The sequence below is a fragment of the Larimichthys crocea genome, chromosome III (genome assembly GCF_000972845.2).
Source record: "Larimichthys crocea isolate SSNF chromosome III, L_crocea_2.0, whole genome shotgun sequence".
NCBI classification, from domain to species: Eukaryota; Metazoa; Chordata; class Actinopteri; family Sciaenidae; genus Larimichthys; species Larimichthys crocea.
In genome coordinates this window covers 11769942-11788851 of record NC_040013.1, presented here as the reverse complement: position 1 = coordinate 11788851, position 18910 = coordinate 11769942, and the positions used below count along the sequence as shown (strand labels likewise).

Below are 18910 nucleotides of genomic sequence, written 5' to 3'. Positions count from 1 at the left end.
CCCTGTTCTTAATTAGTTTTTATCCCTAGTCTTGGATGAGAGGTAAACAAAGCCATCAGATTAAAACTTTGCTTTTCTTACACGAGACAACACCACTGTCAACAGTGGAGACATGCTAGTGCCCATAAACTGTGCGCTATTGTCCCTTGGGGATGAGTGGCAGTGTTCTGTATTGGTCTTAGTCACAGTATCAGGCAGCCTGAAGCCCCGCTTAACACCATAATGCTGTTGTTGTAGAGAGACAGTCGATCTCTAAAATGGAGCATATAATTAAATTTGAATAAAGACAGCTAGATATTAAAGGGGGGCCGGTGTAAGTGAAAAATAATTCCTTTGTTCAGGCACTGTGGAGTCTCACTCTGAATCCACCTACACTGAATATACTGTGCCACCACATCGCTTTGAATGTCGACTGGCGTCACACTATGCTCCCTGACTCAGCAGCCGTTTGTGAAAGACTTTACTATTGATCGATTTAAGGTCAAATTGCTCAGGAACTCCTATGAGGTTATAAATAGCGGCAAAAATGTCAAATAAAATTGAAATATCTTTTAAAGGTCAAAGTGCATACACTATTTTCTTTTGTCTTATTTGACGTAATAAACAGTCTGGAATACACTGCACACAATAGTGAAGAGATAAAATGTTCTGGTCAGTTTGGACAGATTTTGAGAAGAGAACTTGGCTGTTTAAACAGTATTTCATATCTGTTTATCTCTTTCAAGAAACCTATGAGGCAATGTTTTAACACATGATATAAAATAATGCTACAGAAAACAAAAAGTCACATTAAGTCATATACAGGATATTATATGAAGTTTTGGTGACGAAATTAAACCTTAACTTACTTCATATTTTAAGAAACGTACCTTTTGAAGTTCTCAAATTTTTTAACAAAAGCAGACATTAGACATTTTTACATTTTTCAGGCCTCATCTCTGCCTTCTTGTCATAGACTGACAGGCTTACATGAAGCATTGCACTTGTCAACACTGCATTCTCTAGGAAGGCTCTATTCATCCCTCAATATTCCCAAAATGCTTTACCTGATGATGCAAGCATGGGCTGCAGGAAGAAAGACCCATTTCAGTCATTCTTTCTATAAAAATAAAACCGAGACATTGAAACATGGGAGACAAGGACAGTAATCCTTAGTCTAGTTTCTCAGACACTCTCACCAAATATAGGCTATGTTGTTTCTGTTTTGATCCCATACTCTCCCAGTTCAATTGTTTCTAATAGATTTTCTACCTGAAGACAAAAAAATGTTTCCCCTGCTTCTTACCTAAGAATTTCCCTTCAGGATTAATAGAGTACTCTATGCATCCATCCATCCATCCATCCATCCATCCATCCATCCATCCATCCATCTATCTATCTATCTATCTATCCATCTATCCATCTATCTATCTATCTACCTACCTATGTAGAATTTGTGAAGTGGCCCTTTAATCTGATGAGGACTGGATTTATTTTTTAAGATTTGTGATCCCTAACCATGGTGTAACTAGAATGCGTGTTGTCACTATCGTTAATCAACTTTGTGCGTGTGTTGAATAGTGTGTGCGGAAATGTGCCACTGCTGCGTGATGAGCCCTTTATAACGATAGCCTTCATTAGGCCAGGCTTACTCATGGACAGATGGGAAGGCAGGGCTGCATTAGAGCTGCTGCCACATTCCACTTCAAAACTGACCTTCCAGTGGTCCTACTTCATCTGCCACCCACAAGCCCTTTCCTGATGCATCACTGTCTGGGGCTCAAGCATGCCTTGCTACTTTATCTCAGCCCAACAACTAACCCGCCACACAGGCTGCTCCTGCACCCCATTACTCCAAAGGCCTCTCACCTCCTATTTTCACCTTTTTTTTGGGGGGTGAGACCACCACACTTTCTTTCTGCAAGTGTTTACCCGATCAGTCAAGATGCCACCCCCTCCCTCTAGTTTCCAGGTGATGAATGACCGTTGGCCGTCTCACTGACAGCTAGGCAGCTGATGCCACATAATTACTGTATCACCGTTTAGGCAAAATTACCAAATTACCCCAGTCCTCAAGAGGCCTGGAAGACTGACAGGTCAGCCAACAAAGGAAACAAATATCTGGAAAGTGAGGGACCGAGAGTAGCGAGAGTACTACTAGTGAAATTAGGTTTGTTCTGTTCTTTGAGAGTGCACCCATTACATCCAATGAGAAGCCATAGAGTGAGTTGATTAGTCTGGAGAAGCAGAGGCACTTGTTTCTCTATGCTAAGAAAAAAAAACTCATCTGGCCTCTCCTTGATATCTGATCCTTTTCATTCTCAATTTATTCAATAATTAATTCATCGAGAAATTTTAGAGAATAAAATCACAAACAGCTTTAAATTTCTTCCTAACAGCCAAGGTCTGACCAAAGGTCTAATAGTTTTTCCTTTGGTTTGAGTTGCAAATTTAATGTGAAATATGAAATTAATAGTATCATTAAAATAGCTGCTGCCATACTGCTACCTGCTACTGCTACCACAAAAGGTCCAACTTTTATATTTAAACTGTTAAACACCATAATAGGTGACAGACAGGCTGAGTGACTGAGATGCCAGACAAAAACACTAAAACAATCAAAACTGTCTGAGAAAGTCTGAGGTAGGCCGTGTCGGGTAAATGGAGCGTACTTGAAGTGACAAAGTGACATTTATGATGTGAGTGCTAACAGTGAGCAGCAGAGAAGATGTTGACTTAGCACTGTGCCTGGCTGGGACTGGGAAGGCCACCAGGGTTGAGTTAAGGCCTGCTAATTTATCTACTACAACAAAGGATTTCTTTCACTCCAGCCTTCAATACAAAATAAAGGAAGAAAAAAAACACCTTCAAAACAGTCACACTGTGTCTATTTGATCCATTATGTAGAGATAAAATGCAGTCTGTTCAGCCGTCTGCCATGTTAGCCATTTCATTTGTGAAAAGCAAGACTAACAATGTTAACAATGCACTGCTGTTGCATGAAAATCTCTTAAAATGTGTTATTTTCATATTCCAGCTTTGAAGGATTATAGCCCTTCTGTGGCCTGAGAAAATTCAATGAACCCATGGGATTGGGGGGGGGGGCTTTAAAAACCCTGAAGATAAAGTAAAAGACGCATGATAGTAAAAAAAAAAAAAACAAACAAAAAAAAAACAAGGTGTTTTGCTAGTTCCTAAAATAGTAAAGGGAGAATAAGCAGCTACAAAAGTTCAAATGACCTCAACCTATCCGAATACTTTTAACTCTTGCATTACATATCTGTTGCTGCAGAAAAATACAGTAACACAATGAAGTCAACACTTGGAGCAAAATAGTAAAACATGTTGATCAAAGCAGTTTCTCAACAAGACTAAATCCTTCCTTGTAAACAACACGTTGTACCCAAATTTACAAATGATATGCTGTCCGATGGCTCTTTTAAAGTGTCTGCCTCGCTGTATGTGATGGGGGAGAGACTGCTTCGATAAACAAGCTCGGCAGAATGATAATGTTCCAGGGGGTAATTTAATCAGAATGGGCTATATGTCACTTACTAATAGTGGGTACTTTGCTGTGATTTATCTGTGTTTGCTGAGTGGAGAGAGACGGAACAGACGGCCTGGTCTCCCAGATTAAATAGGGCATGGGAAAGATTCCTCACACTATCAGGGAGAAGAATTTATCACAGGCTGATGATTAGTATTATTAGCACAGGTGCAGTTACAGTAAACACCAGAGACTCCCATTTTGTACTGAAAGGGAGCAGTAGATAAAGAAGGAGGTGAACTGAACTGGGGTGCGTCTCCCAAAGGTGTTTTGTCTAACTATGGTAGTTCCACTGAAGCCAGCAACCAAAAATATGGTTTCTGAGAATCAAAAACTGAACGAATATTCAAAGACCCTTCCACAAAGTTTGCTGCAACAAAAGCTCTCAAGCTGTCTAGGTGTGTGGTTTATGTGTATAGCTCTCATGCTTATAAAACAAATACTACTCTGTTACTGATTATTCTGATTATTCAACTTTGTGCTTGGGCTGATTAGCCATTGTCATTCACAGTGGTATAATTCATAAATAGGAAAATCAGGAATGGCAACAAAAAAAAAATAAAAATGACTGTAGTGGTCTGTACTGAGTTATTACATTACATAACTATGATACAATGATGTCTCAAGAATCATATCCTCGGAAATGTTCAGCAGCCTGCTGCTCAATTGAACCAGAAAAGTCTAATGACATAAAGCTTAATGATACTCATTCCTTAATTCATCATTTGCTATGAGTGGATTTGCTTGACCTTGAATGATTACACTGATAACCTTCATTTTAGCTTAGTAAGACTTGCAAATGCTGTGAGCAGGTGATTGTTTCAGCAGCTTAGGTAAAATACCTCAAGAGAATTAGAGCTATAGTCTATAATAATAGCACATATACGATCAATATAAATGTACATAATACACATTTACTATACACGTTATAGTCCACAGCAAAATACAATGGTGCCAATTCACACAATGCCTTGGGCACAAGGTTGAGCAGAAACTTCTGAGGTCATTAATGGGAACACACCCCGGTTGTAACAGTAGTTATAGACAGCATATGGATTCACTTGATACAAGAGGCCAGCAGGCACCTGTGGCAGAAGCAAGCAAACAATAAATAATAGTTGTTCTACCTAAGCTTGAGTACACATTGGAGAAGAGCACAGAAGTGCCTGGTCATTGTAGAGCCAGAGGACAGGCTCCGTGTGCTCAAAACAGTTAGAAACCAGTTTTAGATTAGAGTATAATCAGAGGTCTGCCAGTGTCTTGATGCTGAATGGATAAGACTGTGTAAACTATCATAGTGGGCTGGGAGGAGGCGATACTCCAAAGGCTGAAATCTATAACCTTACAACTGATAAGTCAGAGTGAAAAGCAGTTTTGTATGAATCCCAATAAGCACTATTTCTCCGGAGAGACCAGTTAGCAAAATAATAGACCAAACTGTTTATCTGTTCAGTGGGATCACACTCAATTCAGAGATAAAAAATGAATACAGTACTCATACAGTACATGCTGTACAAATCGTTCCATACTTTGTAAAAGTAGAGCTAATTCTTCCTCAGAAATGCATGGTTAAAGCTCAAGAAACTTGTTTCACATATAATTAACAAAGATTAAAATAGAAACAGGCCACTGTCTGACAGCAGCATGATAAAACAAAAAAGGTTGGCCCTTCTTTCTTTTATCCAAATATAATTCATTATTTAAAGCATATACTTAGAGCTCAAAGAATAATGTGTTGGGGGAGAGAAGCAAAACAATAAACAGCACAAACGTTTTGAACTGTCAATCTAAAGTAGCCCTAGGGATGAAAACAAAACTGGGTAAGAGATTTCAGATGAAACTGGAGAGTGAAAACATTCGACATCTATCTAAAAGTTCCTTTGGGACATTAACTTTCTCAAGCAGACCTCTAGTTTGAACTCTAAATACCTCCTAGATCTACTGTGACAGCCAGGGCTGAAATGTGCAAGCGCAGATTAACCCACGAGGTCTTTGCTAAACGTCATTAGTGTGAACCTGAGAACCAGCATAATAAACAGTAAGATTTAGACAACTGTGGTGTAGAGTTCAGTCAGATCATCCTCAGATGTGTCACACATTTAAATTACAATAACACCTTGTCATACACTGTAAACAGGGTGTCCTACAGTAAACCAGCAAATACAAATGCAGATCATTACTGTTTAGTCACTTACAGGGGAAGAGTTAAGTTATTAGGGTATTCATTTTTAGACATTTACTCTAATTAAGCTTCTGCCCGACTGCTCAGACATCCTTTGTTTGCAGCAGACTTAAACGGCATTCAATCTTCATAAATTATGCCTTTAATGAAGCTTTTTTAATAAAAGGTAAAATGAAGACAAATATAGTGTGTAAGATCAGAGGTGTGTGTATTATCCAATAAATACCAAAGTGGTAAGGATATTATCCACCTAATGAATGCTGATACTGAGGATGACTATGCAGGCAAGTAACTAAAACAAAACCTCTAATGTTTTTTGTTTTTTTTTCTACTTTCCTTAATTTTCAGAAAACTGCTGATGCAGTGAAATCTCACTATCATCATTCTGTGTGCCCACTTTCTCTGTTTGTTGAAGGTTCTCAAAAGTCTGGCCAGAAACCACGAAATGGGAATGCTACAAAAAAACAAGAAACCAAAATATTTTTAGGCCTGCACATAAAATTTCCTGAGCCAGCAAAGGCACTATATTGGACAATTGTCAACTCACTCATTGCATCTCATCCAGTGACAGTTCTAAAATATGCTTTTTTCAACCACTGGACATTCTCTTATTAGACACAGCACTGTCAATTCACTTCATAAAGACCCTAAAAACTGAAGCAAGTGTTTGCAGGTGACTTGAGGATGTCTGTATCTACAAAGTAGAAGGATACACACAGTATAATGAGCACCATTACTGTTTAAGATGTCAGAAGCTGGAGTGGTTTAAAACAACTGCAGGTGGTAAAGAGACAGGCATTTGTGCTGTGGACAGCCTGTAAAATTTGGAAAAAATACAGCTCATCCTTAGATGGAAAATGAATTTTAATACAATAGCGCTGCAACAATGGTACTCATTTTGAATACAAAAATTTTGAATACCAAAATGAGTACAATTTAATCTTTCAAATAATTATTTCGACAGGTGAAGTTGACCAAACTTATCTATTACTTATTGTTGTGGCCCAATACATAGCCTTCTTTAAAATTTGGTGTGATTTCACATCATTCTGTATGTCTATACATAATAATTTGGTCACATCATCATCACAATGGCTGTAACACATCTTCCAGTGTAGTCATAAATATGTGACTTAACTTATTACGCTCAACTTTGTATTTTTATTTGATCATTAATCTATGAACAGATGAGTAACTTGTCTAACATGGGGGCAAATAGACAATTTCCTTGTCATATTGATGTAACCAATTTTTTTTTTTTTTTTTTTAGCTTTCCGCTATGGTACGTGGGTAATTACTGTCATTGATTAATAATCCTGGGCCAACCCCATAATAATCAGTCCCACATGTGCATGGCCCTTTTAAAGGAAAGGCTCATTTGCCACTGGGATTCACAGCCTAAACTGCTTAGCGGGATGTAATGGAGAGCAATTTTCTTGTCTTGAGCAGAAAAAAAAACGTCTAAGATGGCGTGGGTTAGCCTGGTCATTTTCCATTGCCTCAGCACATCAAATTGCCAAACAAGGACATCTCTGATTTCAGATCAACTTCTCCCTGTGGGAAGTAAGTAGTTTTCCAGGACACAAGGAAGCATTTTATTGCTTTACCAGTTATTTTCAGTATTACGTTTAAATTGCAATTTTCCCATTTCTTATAAAAATAACAAAATTGACCAGCGCAACCCTTTGTCAAATGAAATGCAATACACTGTGGGTAATACATTTAAATAACACTTAAGACCCCAAAAAGACCCCGGTGGGATCAAGTGAAACGGCGAAATTCATAGTTCGATGGATAGTTATTTCCATGCATTGTTGGCAAACTCATGAGATGACTGCTGGCGGTTCAGTATGAAGCCAAGCCTAAATCTCTAAAAATTTAATTAAAAGTAGTGATTTACAGTTTGTTCTGCATTATTCAGAGTTTAGATTTACTTATTTCCAATTATATGTAGTAGAATGTATTACAGAGAGGGGGTCCCCAAAGATGAGTGCAATCCTCTGAGAGATCTATGTGTTTATAGAAAATTGTCAAAAGCAGCCTAATGTTCAGGCAAAACTGGGAAGAGAATACCCAAGTTGGAAATATTGAGCTTTGCCAAGATGTAAACGGTAAATGGTCCATCTGTCTGTGTTCTTCTCACTCTTGGAAGAGGAGAAGAGCCACCATCTGCAGATATACGTCAGCAGAAGCCATTTTGCATGCAATGAGAATATGAGTTCACATGCGGATAGAGTCCTGCAGACACACATGCCACACATTTAAGGTAAAGTTACAGTAATAATACTAATAATCAGAAAAAGTGTGCTGAAGTGTGTGTGTGTGGGAGTGTTCACACCTTTGTATTGGGTGGAAATGTAGTGCTAACGTTTCTTGGCCCATAGGTGATATTCTCACCAATCCTGACACTTCAGTCTGATATTATGGTTTAACAATTTGCTTTTGATGTCTGACAGCCTTCACCAATCAATCAGTGCTAACAACATTGCCAGATACTTCATTTTCCAAACACTGACTATAACTAACTTGTTTGACAGACCGGACAATGAGATGTGAAAACTAACTCCTCAAAGAGTGCTTATTCATACTGACTTTCTCTCAAAAACACATTTGTTTTTTTTGTTTATGAATAGATGGTATTTAGCTTTTTTAATTGCCTATTATGAATAAACACTGCTTTTTGCATAGTTTCAGTAGCAACCTCTGTCAATTACCCTGAAGATCCATCTACTCTGAATAATGGCATGAGGCTTGTTTGCGGAAGTTAATCATTTGATTATACAGATATTAAAATTCATTTCATGTCAATTTTAATCATTGTATGCATGCCACAGCCGTCCATTAACATAACATTAACTTTCAATTAATCTAACTGCCATTTCACTGAGTAATTTAACCTTTCTTCTGATGACTACATGTTGCATCCAAGAATTTTTGGGAAAATTTTTAAAATGTGCAAATTGTGTGTTATTTGTTTACCTTGTCAGCGGTGAGGGGGTGGACAGACTATTATTTGAGATTTCATAAACTGAATAGATTGTTGTTTGCAGTCACAGCAGCTTCATAATGTGTGTGTGTAGGTGGAACAAATAAGTCAGAGACTGAAATTAATGGGGTAAAAAAAACAACAACAGTGGATATACTTTGGGAACAAGTGAGATCTATTGTGAGAGCTAGAGGCTCAAACTGAAAAGTCAAGCGGCTGTCAGTTTCCAAGAGCAGACAAGAGAGACAGCGCTGATGGTGACAGTGATCAGAGTTTGTAAGATAAGATGATGATACCGGCTGGAAATAAAGATAGCTGTAATATGAAATAACATCACGTTCAAAAAAAGGACTGACTGTTCCCAGTAAAGAACTACACAATCTATTACGAGTTATCAGCACAGAGAAGGTGTTTTGCCCAGAGATAATTACAATAACAGTACCCAGTGGCAGTGTGATTGCTCCCAGGTGACATTGCAGGTTATTAAATTGTCATGGTGCACCCTGTTTTGGCTGTGCACACACACTTGAACTGGCTGCCCACAAGACTGACTCACAGTTTATCTGCTCCATTTGTTTGACATCTTTACGACATACCGTATTAACACAACCTAATTTCATCTGGGCCTCAATGTCTTCTCTTAGCTGTCTCATGGAAATCCTTCAGGGTTAGGTTAGGACTGCTGGGACGTTTGTCTCGACCGAATTACACCAAGTGACATTTCTTCCATCCGATCGTGTTTTCCATTTTCAAGTTTGGAAGGAAAGTGACACGTGTATTACTGACACGCATCAGAAGAAATTAGCTCGGAAATTTGTATTCTTAAAGTCGTTCAGTTCTGATTGGAGGTGACACACCAACGCTCATGCACACTGCAAACAGAACTTGATTGATAATTACAAAAAAAAATTACATAAACGTTAAGACAAAAACAAAGAAAACAGTGAAGTCCCTCTGTTGATCCTTTATATTGTGACAGTAAGAATTATGTGAACCGTTAACAGAATAAATCAGGGATGAAAAATCAATCAAATTAAGCAACTAATAGCTCCCTTAATGTCTTTGTTTGTGTGCAGATGACACTCTCATCCAGCCATACAACAAGCACCAATCATATTAATTATCCTCCAAATAACAATTCCCCATTTATTACAAATGAGTTTTCAAAACTAATAAATTATGATTAAAATGTTTTTATTTTGAACATTAACATCCCACATCCGGTTCTGGATTAGATGTTAATGACTTTAGTCATTATGTGCAGGTATGCATGTATATATCTATGAGTGGGCATGTGTGTGTGTAGATTGATTGCAGAAAGATCATGTTTACCCAAACATGACAGAAACTATGACCTCAATTCAAAATGGGATGCATGTGGACACATAAATTAGAAAATCCTCTGTTAAATTCAGCAGCTGTGTAACAAAAACAATATTTTCTGTTGATTTTCTGCATAGGTCCAATGGCAGCATACTCCACCACCTGGTTCAGGAGCCTTAGGTTTGAGTAAATGAGGCTATTTTATACAAACAATATAGATTAATACCAGATTGTACAATGTTTCACTCCTCTAATGTTTACCACTAAATCTTAATGTTCACTAACTGTCAGGTGCTGTAGCTCACAATGGCAGCAATTTTGATTAGAGAATATTTCTGCAAGGCACCAGAGCACACATTACGCAACAAACAGAACACATATTAATTACTGATACTCACATCTTGCAGGGAGATCATAGCCGCAGGTGATCTTAGCTTTGCCGGTTTCACAGCCATTTAGTGAGTGGCACTCTTCATACAGACAGGACCCCGCCGCTTTGTGTATGCAGCCGTCGACTGAAACACAAACAGACATGCAAAGAGAAGGTGAGGTCCACCTGAGAAGCAACATATGTAAGCAGGCACAGGACATGTCTCAAACCAGCTGGGCTAATTAGCAGTTTGTGTGCTTTATCATGTCAAAACTAACAAGCGTTTACAGGAACAGGACCAAGAACAAGCTGAAAATTATGTTCATGAGTTCGATTCTGGTTACTGAATGTCTAGGTTTTCAAATTATCTACCTAGCTCTGTATCTCTTCTCTGTAGGGAGACTGTGTCTGTCATAGTGTGCTGTAACTGTTGCTGGTAAATATTGACGAGCTTAGGAATGAAATTAGCTGGGCTAGGATCTAATAACGCCTCCACACACAGTGAAAATGAGACTGTTCTTCCTGTAATCCCTCTCCACTGTCAACAGCGATATACAGTTAGATCATTAACTGTATTTTCTGCCCTGTGGTGGGAATCTTATATCTGTCCTGTTCTCTGTGGTGAGCCTGTTATGATGTGGATCTGTGTTCTGAATCTGTCGCGCTCCCTGTTGATGTGTGTGTCCTGGTTCTACGGAGACCCCGGGCCCCCCCGCCCCCCTAAGGTTTTAATTTTACCGGGTTAAGGCCGCGATACACTTGATTGATGGCGTGTCTTACACAAGAAGGCAGAGAGATAGAAATCCACATTATCCGTCTCTGAAAGCCTGACATCCCTCCAAGAGCATGTTATCAATCAGCCTGAAACATCATAAAATCCTCCTCAAGTTGTCCTGTAAAAATCCTCACAAGACATTAGAGGATAACAGTAGCAGTAGCAGCTGCACACACAGATGTGTCTTTCTTTGGTTCCTCTTCGTAAGGACTTGGTCAAAGGAGTGAACAAATCTCTCAGACTAGCTTTATCCATCAAAGCTCAAAGGCTTTAGATAGCCTGCAGGATAACCAGTGATTACATAATCTGAACTAATGAAGAAAAAAGAACTAAGGAACAGATAAAAAAGTAAAGAAATCCAAATTTATATCTCTGATAAAAGGCAAAAAGTGAGTTTAATCACCAGCTTCATCTGTAGTATAAGCATACCAGTGCCAGGGGGAAAAAATTTTAAAAAGGCTGAAGATTAGTTATACGCTATCTTCAGAAATGTACTTTGCTTCACATCGTCAACACAGACAAAAGGTCTTTTGATGAGGGATGGTCCTTTTCTGAGATCCTTTCAATTTCTCAGGGATGAGTCAACGACAACAGCTGGGCGGAAGATTTCGTAGCTCTATCAATCATCTTTAATGGACTGAGGGACAGGCAGTTGACAGAGACGAATCCTGATGGCTTTTTAAAAAAAAGTAACATGAGTCTGACAGTGATGTGGATATGAGGAGGTATCGCTCTGGTGACAATGAGAGCTACTTAACACAACACAGAGTGGATGTAGTGCTGGCTGTAGGCTTGCCATTTTTTATAATATTCACTGTGCAAACAAGATTGTCCATGATCATCAGCCACACTTATTTGCATCATAATTCCTGCTCAACATCGCGCAAACATAAATTGCTAAATGAACAGCCAGAACTGAAAGCTCTATAAGCATGCTTCTCATTTCTGTTCACAAAAAGCCAATATTCCTTTTTTCTATTGTGTTTTGTAATAGCGCTGAAATAATAAGATTTAAGCACCTAAATGTGTTCACCTGATGTTACAACTGCAGCAGTGACAGGCCAGTCTGTATTTTCTGATGTGTCCATTCCTACTGACAGTGTCCACTGTTTGCCTACTAAGGTGAATTGATCAGGTTTTCCCCAGGCCTCAGTGTTCTATATACTGTATATTAGAATTAGTTATAAGCTATAATGTATGCATTAAAATCATTTAGATTTAGTTTTCTGTGCCTCTGGACATATAAACCAAATGCAATATCCAAATCCCAATGTGATACAAAGCACAGATGAGTCCAAAGGCACTTACAGAAAGGTTATATAAGAGCTATGATGAAGCCATAACGTGTATTGTGGGTTTGCAGGTTATCTTGCAGTAAAACAGTCATATTTCATGGCAAAACCTTTAATCAATATGGAATTTTAAGGGAATTTATACAAAACAAAGTAGTATTTTATATCAGAGACTGTTAATTGTACAGTAGAACAACATGATATTTAAGGCGAAACCTTTATTTTATACAGCATTCATATTATTTATATTTTATTTTCATGACAGTATTTCTTTTTATGGAAAAAAAATACTTGCATTTATGCAGTAAAATATGGAATAAGACGCTAAACCGTAACTGTAAAATCAACAGGACTAATTACAGTCATACTGGAAAAAGTTACACCATAAGATTCTGGCAACCACAGATGCCGATTTATTAAAAACAACTTCTTTTTTTACTGTGCAGCAGTTTCATTCTATTAGCATATTTCAGATCTTGCATTTACTCTATTGTATTTCGACCCCTAAACTGAAGCAAACAAGATCAGAAGGAGACACTGAAGGTTACACATTACATAACTTCCACAACACAGACTAAACTTAGCCATTTTCAAGTGCTAATTGTTCAGCACTCAATCATTTTCAGGCATTTTATTGGCTGACCTAGCTGACTCATCCACTTGTTAAATGCAACTGGATTCGGTCTTTCAATAAAGATAGCTGTCTTTCAGGTGCGAAAATCATAAAAGCATAAAATGATAAGTGAAGGATATATGAATAGTTCTGTATTATAATGTGAGGTAACGGCTTTGTCCCTTTAAATAAAAACCTTAAAATCAGGGAGTTCAAAAGCTGAAAAACTGAAAAAATATTTCAATGCTTCCCTAGAACAGATGTGAAGTACACTATGACCATTTCATGGTCGTATAATGCCAGCCAGGTTAAATTTAATAATGCTCTCCCCTCCAGTTTGCAGCACTCCCATAGGAGTCAATCCTCCCCAGACACTTCCTTCTCATCACTACCAGGCATGGCTGATCTTTTACCTATGAGCACCTTGGGAACCAAGAAAGCAACAGTGTATGGGGTTCTGCGTTTCATCTCCGTAGCTGAAGAATAAGATTGCAGATAATACTTTCAGCTTCCATTTCTCTGCTCCTCCTGTCCATGGTTGCATAAGCTACAGTGAGTGTGAAACTCTCTTTTTCTTACTGAGTGTGTCACTGTGCATCTAGTGTCAGCGAGTCCCTACAAGTCTGGAGATTTGTTCACAGTGCCCGTAACTCGAGAAGAAGATGCTGAACTGATCTGGCTGATTGCCAGCATCTTGGATGCAACCGCTACAGATTTAATTTACCTGCTTTACTCAGACCGCTTCACGGAATGGGCGGAGTACAGAGGATGCATGGTGGGTAGAATATGTGTGGACTACTGTGTGCTTGATAAAGAGGTATATAGAGAGGAAAAGGGAACCATAGAGACAGAGGGAGGTCTCAAAATGAACTTTGTGATTTTAAATGTAATTGCACAGTGGGGAAACAAAACTTGATTGTGAATACATTTTTCTGTGCTCATTATTTACGCAACTAAAGGCAGATCTGTGCTTCCGTAAGTGGAGATATGACCCACATGCAATTTGGCCATTAATTTATTTTCTCATTTAAGTGGGATTTGAGTATTATTCCCTGCAGATTTTGACATCATGGATGTCTGCAAAAGTACAAAGGCAGCTTCAGATTCTCATTAACTAAGAATGGCATTTACATTCACTTCAGAAAGGAGGACATGTCATCTCACTCTCCTGTTGAGGCACCAAAGCTTCCACAATCATAAACAATTCAGTATTTTTCAGTTAATTCTGATTATCTGCAAATTTGATTAGATCATCATGTCAACATTATTCGAATTTTTCCAGTTACACAAACTTCACAGTAAGTCAATTTTGTGTGTCTAATGAAGTTCGGTTATTATCCAAAGCCCCATGTGTTTGAGTAGTTTCAACAGGACTCCTGAACGTCATTATGTCTGCATCCGTTCCACTCTAATTAGACGCAGTAATCGTATTCAAATGCTAAAAAGAAAAAAAAAAAAATCAATGTGCCTATCTTAATGATGCACCTGCATCACAGCGCTGAAATGTGATCAAAGCGACCTCTCTCTCTCATCTCCCAGCTGAAGCAGAAGTCCAAAAATGAACACGTGCCTGGCTATGTAATGTACAATCAGTGGTGCCCGGTGCTATATTTCAACTCCTGTTAAGACTTCTTTATGGAGGACATTTCATTTAACAGGCTTAATATTCAGGCGGCAGCATCTGCTTCTGTCCACCCTACTGCTGGGCTTTCTCAGCCCCGGTTGAAAAATATAACAGTTAATACCTCATCTATCTCTCCGTGCAGTCTGCCACTGCTTTAGGCTGGGCCTATGTGGGACAAAACATTTATTCATCTTCGCTGAGTGCCTTGCTCAGAGAAAGCTTCCCTGAGCAGCCACTCCAGTAAGTCCGCACAGCTAATGAAGATAACTTTGAGCGGTGGCTGGACGGCATCCCTCTGAACTCATAATGGGAACAAGGAGAGAGCAAGAGACAGAGGGGGAGCCATATTGAGAGAGACAAAGGAGACGAGTGTGTGTGCTTGTGAGTGTGTGTGTCAGTCTAGAGCAGTTTGAATTAGTTACTCAGCTGTAACCTTGGCTCCTGCCATTGTTGAAGACACCTCTGCCTTGTCCTCTCAAGGCTCCGTTCCCACATGCATTAAGGGACTCAGCAAAGCTCTGCTTACTCTCCCTGGGCTTCTCCCAGGCAGCCCGAAAACCAAGGGCTTTCAATCGCTCCCTCAGACACAATGAATACCTGCTCTGCTCTCATTACAATACCCTGCTTTTCAGAAATAGTGTCAGCTGCAATTTTCTCTCCTAATTATTTTCCGCTCCTCTGAGGGTTAGGTTCAGGACTGGAGCCAGAGGAGGCAGCACAGGGTGGGCAAGAGGGAGGAGGTGGTGGTGAGCTGGATTCTACCTGGCAGGATATGGAGAAGTCTGAATATCAGTCCATAATCTAACAGAGGGGAATAGACAGAGAGAGAATCATTCATGTTGAGGCTGGCCTAAACTTCAACCTCTTGCCTATGAGGACATTACCTGCTGATCCACTGAGATCTCAGACACCAACACTTCTTGTCATCAGGTCGGGCAACAGGACCTGAAACTTTTATCAATACTCACTCACACTTGGAGCTGCACACAAAACCAAACACATTCCTGAAACTATGAAGCCATATATTCCCCCTCACCTATTTTTTTTGTAGTATCCATGGCAACAGCATACTTTGTCTCTCCTTGCTGTGTTTTTCAGAGCTGTACGACGATCAAACCCTGCGCACAATTCCACCTCTGTGATTTACGGCACCATTTTCTACTCAACTAATTTCACTGAAGGAGATAATGACATGGATTAGTTGCTAATCAAGTGCCAATCAGAGATCTGGCTGAACTAAATGTCAGGTAGGATATGTTCAAGCCATTGTGGTTACTCCCTTTGGATGCTGGATTATGTGTCCTAATCACTGCAATTTCGGATACAACAGGAGCCACATATCACTCCCCACTGTAACCAAGTTTCCGGGAAGGGATAATAATCACCATTTTACTTATAATACCCAGGTAAACAAGGGATTTGGACTAATAGAATGCCAGGCAGATAGTCACAGATGTTACTCTCCAAAGTGACATAAGGTACCTCAGGCTTACATGACTCACAAATCCCCTGACACTTCTGTGTAAGCAGGAACCAGAATAAATGACACAACAATCACAGGTTCCACTACAACGCAGTGCAAACCCTGTTATTATCGTTACAGTTTGGCCCAAGTTGACGAATATGTCAGTAAAGATTGGAAGCGTTTTCTCAGAAATGGAAACCCAGTAGCTTACAGTTTCAGTCCTAACTATGATAACATATCGTAGGCCACATCAATAACAGAGCCGTTAGACATTCAGCTGAACGTTTGCCAGGTTGAATGTGCAGAAAGGCCGTGAAAGAAAGGTGCCCTAAAGCAAAGCACTTTAACTTGAAGCAGCACAGTAGTCCAGAGGATTGTACTGCACTCCTCGCAGCTGTGAATGTCCCCAGGTTTATGAGTGACAGGCAGGTGTGTGCTTAAAATTAATGATTAAGGGAAAGAATATTTAAAGACCTAAAAATGAACTCCCAGAGGTGATTTTAATTAGGTCGCATTTCACCATTTGCTTAGTAGCAAAAATAATAATACAAAAAACAATGTGTTTTTTATGTTCACTGAACAGATCCACACTGAATCACTTCCTCTTTTTAGATCATTTAGGAAAAACAGTACACAGCTTTGATTCCTTGTCATAACCTACTCTTTCGCCTTGTTTCTATTAATGTCTTCTGTTTAATATCAAAGATATAATAGTCTATGTTAGAAAAATGTCATGATCCTTTATGCTGTTCAGTATTTTTCCACTTTGAGTTGACCCAGTATGACCTGCGGGGGTGTACAAAGAGACAGCTGATGTTTTTAAAGCTAAGCAGACATCAGCATTAGTGTATTAACAAACAGTTGTAACCGCAATTGCTTAATGTTCTATGGCTATACATGGTTAAAAATGCCCAAGATTGATATTATGTGATAAACAGGTTATGGGTATCACTCTTGTCTTTAGGGAAGTGACTGCTTTCAATATATTGCTGCAAGTTACTATTAAATGATCCATCTTAAAAGTCTGATGGCGTTTTGAGGGTTATTGAACAATTTTCTTAACAGTCTAACAAGGTGATAATTATTGGAACTTAAGGCAACATTCACAACACCTTTTCATACACATAAACACTTCTTTTTCCAACACTGTGCTAAGGTTACCATGGTACCCATTGACCTTTCTACAGTGCATTTTATGTCATATGTTAATCTGTTGATCACGCTGAGAATAAGCCCGCTAGCGTTCATCTCACTGTAGACAGATTTAGTGACCATTTATAGGAATAATGGTGTGAGTGAAGCTCAAAATACTGATGTACTACTGCATATTTATGGCTTTATCCATAGTACTTAAAAGTGGAGTTGGGTTTGTGGTGCACTCACTCTTCATGCTGTTGTTCCCAGGGCTGTAAAGGAATGTCAGGTTGGGTTACCATAGCTCATGTGGCACCGTCGTTGGAAACCTGGAGTCCGACAGCTGCGGACAACTCGGTGCCAAACCCCAGCCGTGCTGAACTCTCTGTGACAATAGTGACGGCACCGACCATTACATTTAAAGATGTTGTTTTAACGCCTCTGTCTTGTTGTTGCAGCATTCCCTGTCTGATGTAGCGGAGACACTCTGTCTTAAACAACCTGAGTAAGCTGTCTGCATTCTTTACATGACAGGGGCACTGCTCACCCTTCTTAACACAACACTTTATTTGGATATTCCAATACTGTGCTGTGCCTATCAAATAAATGCTAAATAGGATTTTTCTGTACTGTAACTAATAAACTTGTACCCATTTTGAATCCCAAATCCAACCCTAAAATGAGCCCAGACATTGACTTTGTACACAAATTTCACTTTAAAGTCCACAGACATGTCAGTGACAAACTGTACTGAGTTGATAGCACACGCAGTATCAACAAAGGATTAGCCAAATTAAGTGTGACAAGCTGCCCAGTGTGGTTTCCAGGTCTCTTTTGTAGTTTGCATGCCTTAGCTATAAGAATTTGTATTTCACCACACCCCTGGGAGACTGTACAGACCCAAATGGGCATGCAGGCATAATCTTCTTTAAACTGAGCTGTATTGTTGTTATAGTAAAATGACTGTCTCAGTATCTGTGGACATGCAGGTGTTCAGCAAATGGGCCCCAGCATATCGTTAAGGGACAAAACATCTCTCCTGTGATTTGGAAAAATGGTCAGCATCATCCTCCATCACAGATTGTGACCACAGCAGCTTACAGGATAGTATCCTGCCTGGATCTACCATCCGTGTCTTTTTCTACTCCAGCTAGGTCTCAAAACCCTCTTTCATTTCTGGGTGTGAGGTACCCTAATAATCACAGATAAACACAAACCTTCTCTTACAGCTTCCTCTCCCTCCTTCAATATCACACTCATTTTTCACCTTTGACTCCACATCCAGTCTCTTATTATAAACAAGCACTCTGTCAATGTGGCTATTATCGCCTCGTCTCCTAGGCTAGATTACCTTTGGCACTCCAGTTTTACTATTACTGCCACTGGAAAGACAGTGAAAGGAGTGTCTGTAGAAAGTATGAGAGACTCTCAGATCTTTCAGAAAAACCAATCTGAAGTGCAATGTGTGTGCTATATGCTTTGTCATATTTTATTTTTGCCTGCAAACTAATCTTTTAGTCATTAAAGCTCCTGTAAATATGGCTTCACGCCACAATGCAAAGAAAAAATAAACATTCTGTGTATTTCTTGTAATAACAGACTATGCTATAAAATAAATAC

General features: G+C 39.2%; 1 protein-coding gene across 5 annotated transcripts in view; it reads right to left on the bottom strand.

Moving 5' to 3' along the window:
* The window catches only part of macrod2 (mono-ADP ribosylhydrolase 2), a 384274-nt gene that overhangs the window by 216619 nt on the left and 148745 nt on the right, over positions 1–18910 (bottom strand). For all 5 annotated transcript variants that reach the window (XM_019266258.2, XM_019266257.2, XM_010729933.3 and 2 more), the window contains exon 5: positions 10416–10532. In XM_019266258.2, coding sequence (XP_019121803.1) covers positions 10416–10532 — 117 coding nt within the window. The remainder of the gene's footprint in view (positions 1–10415; positions 10533–18910) is intronic.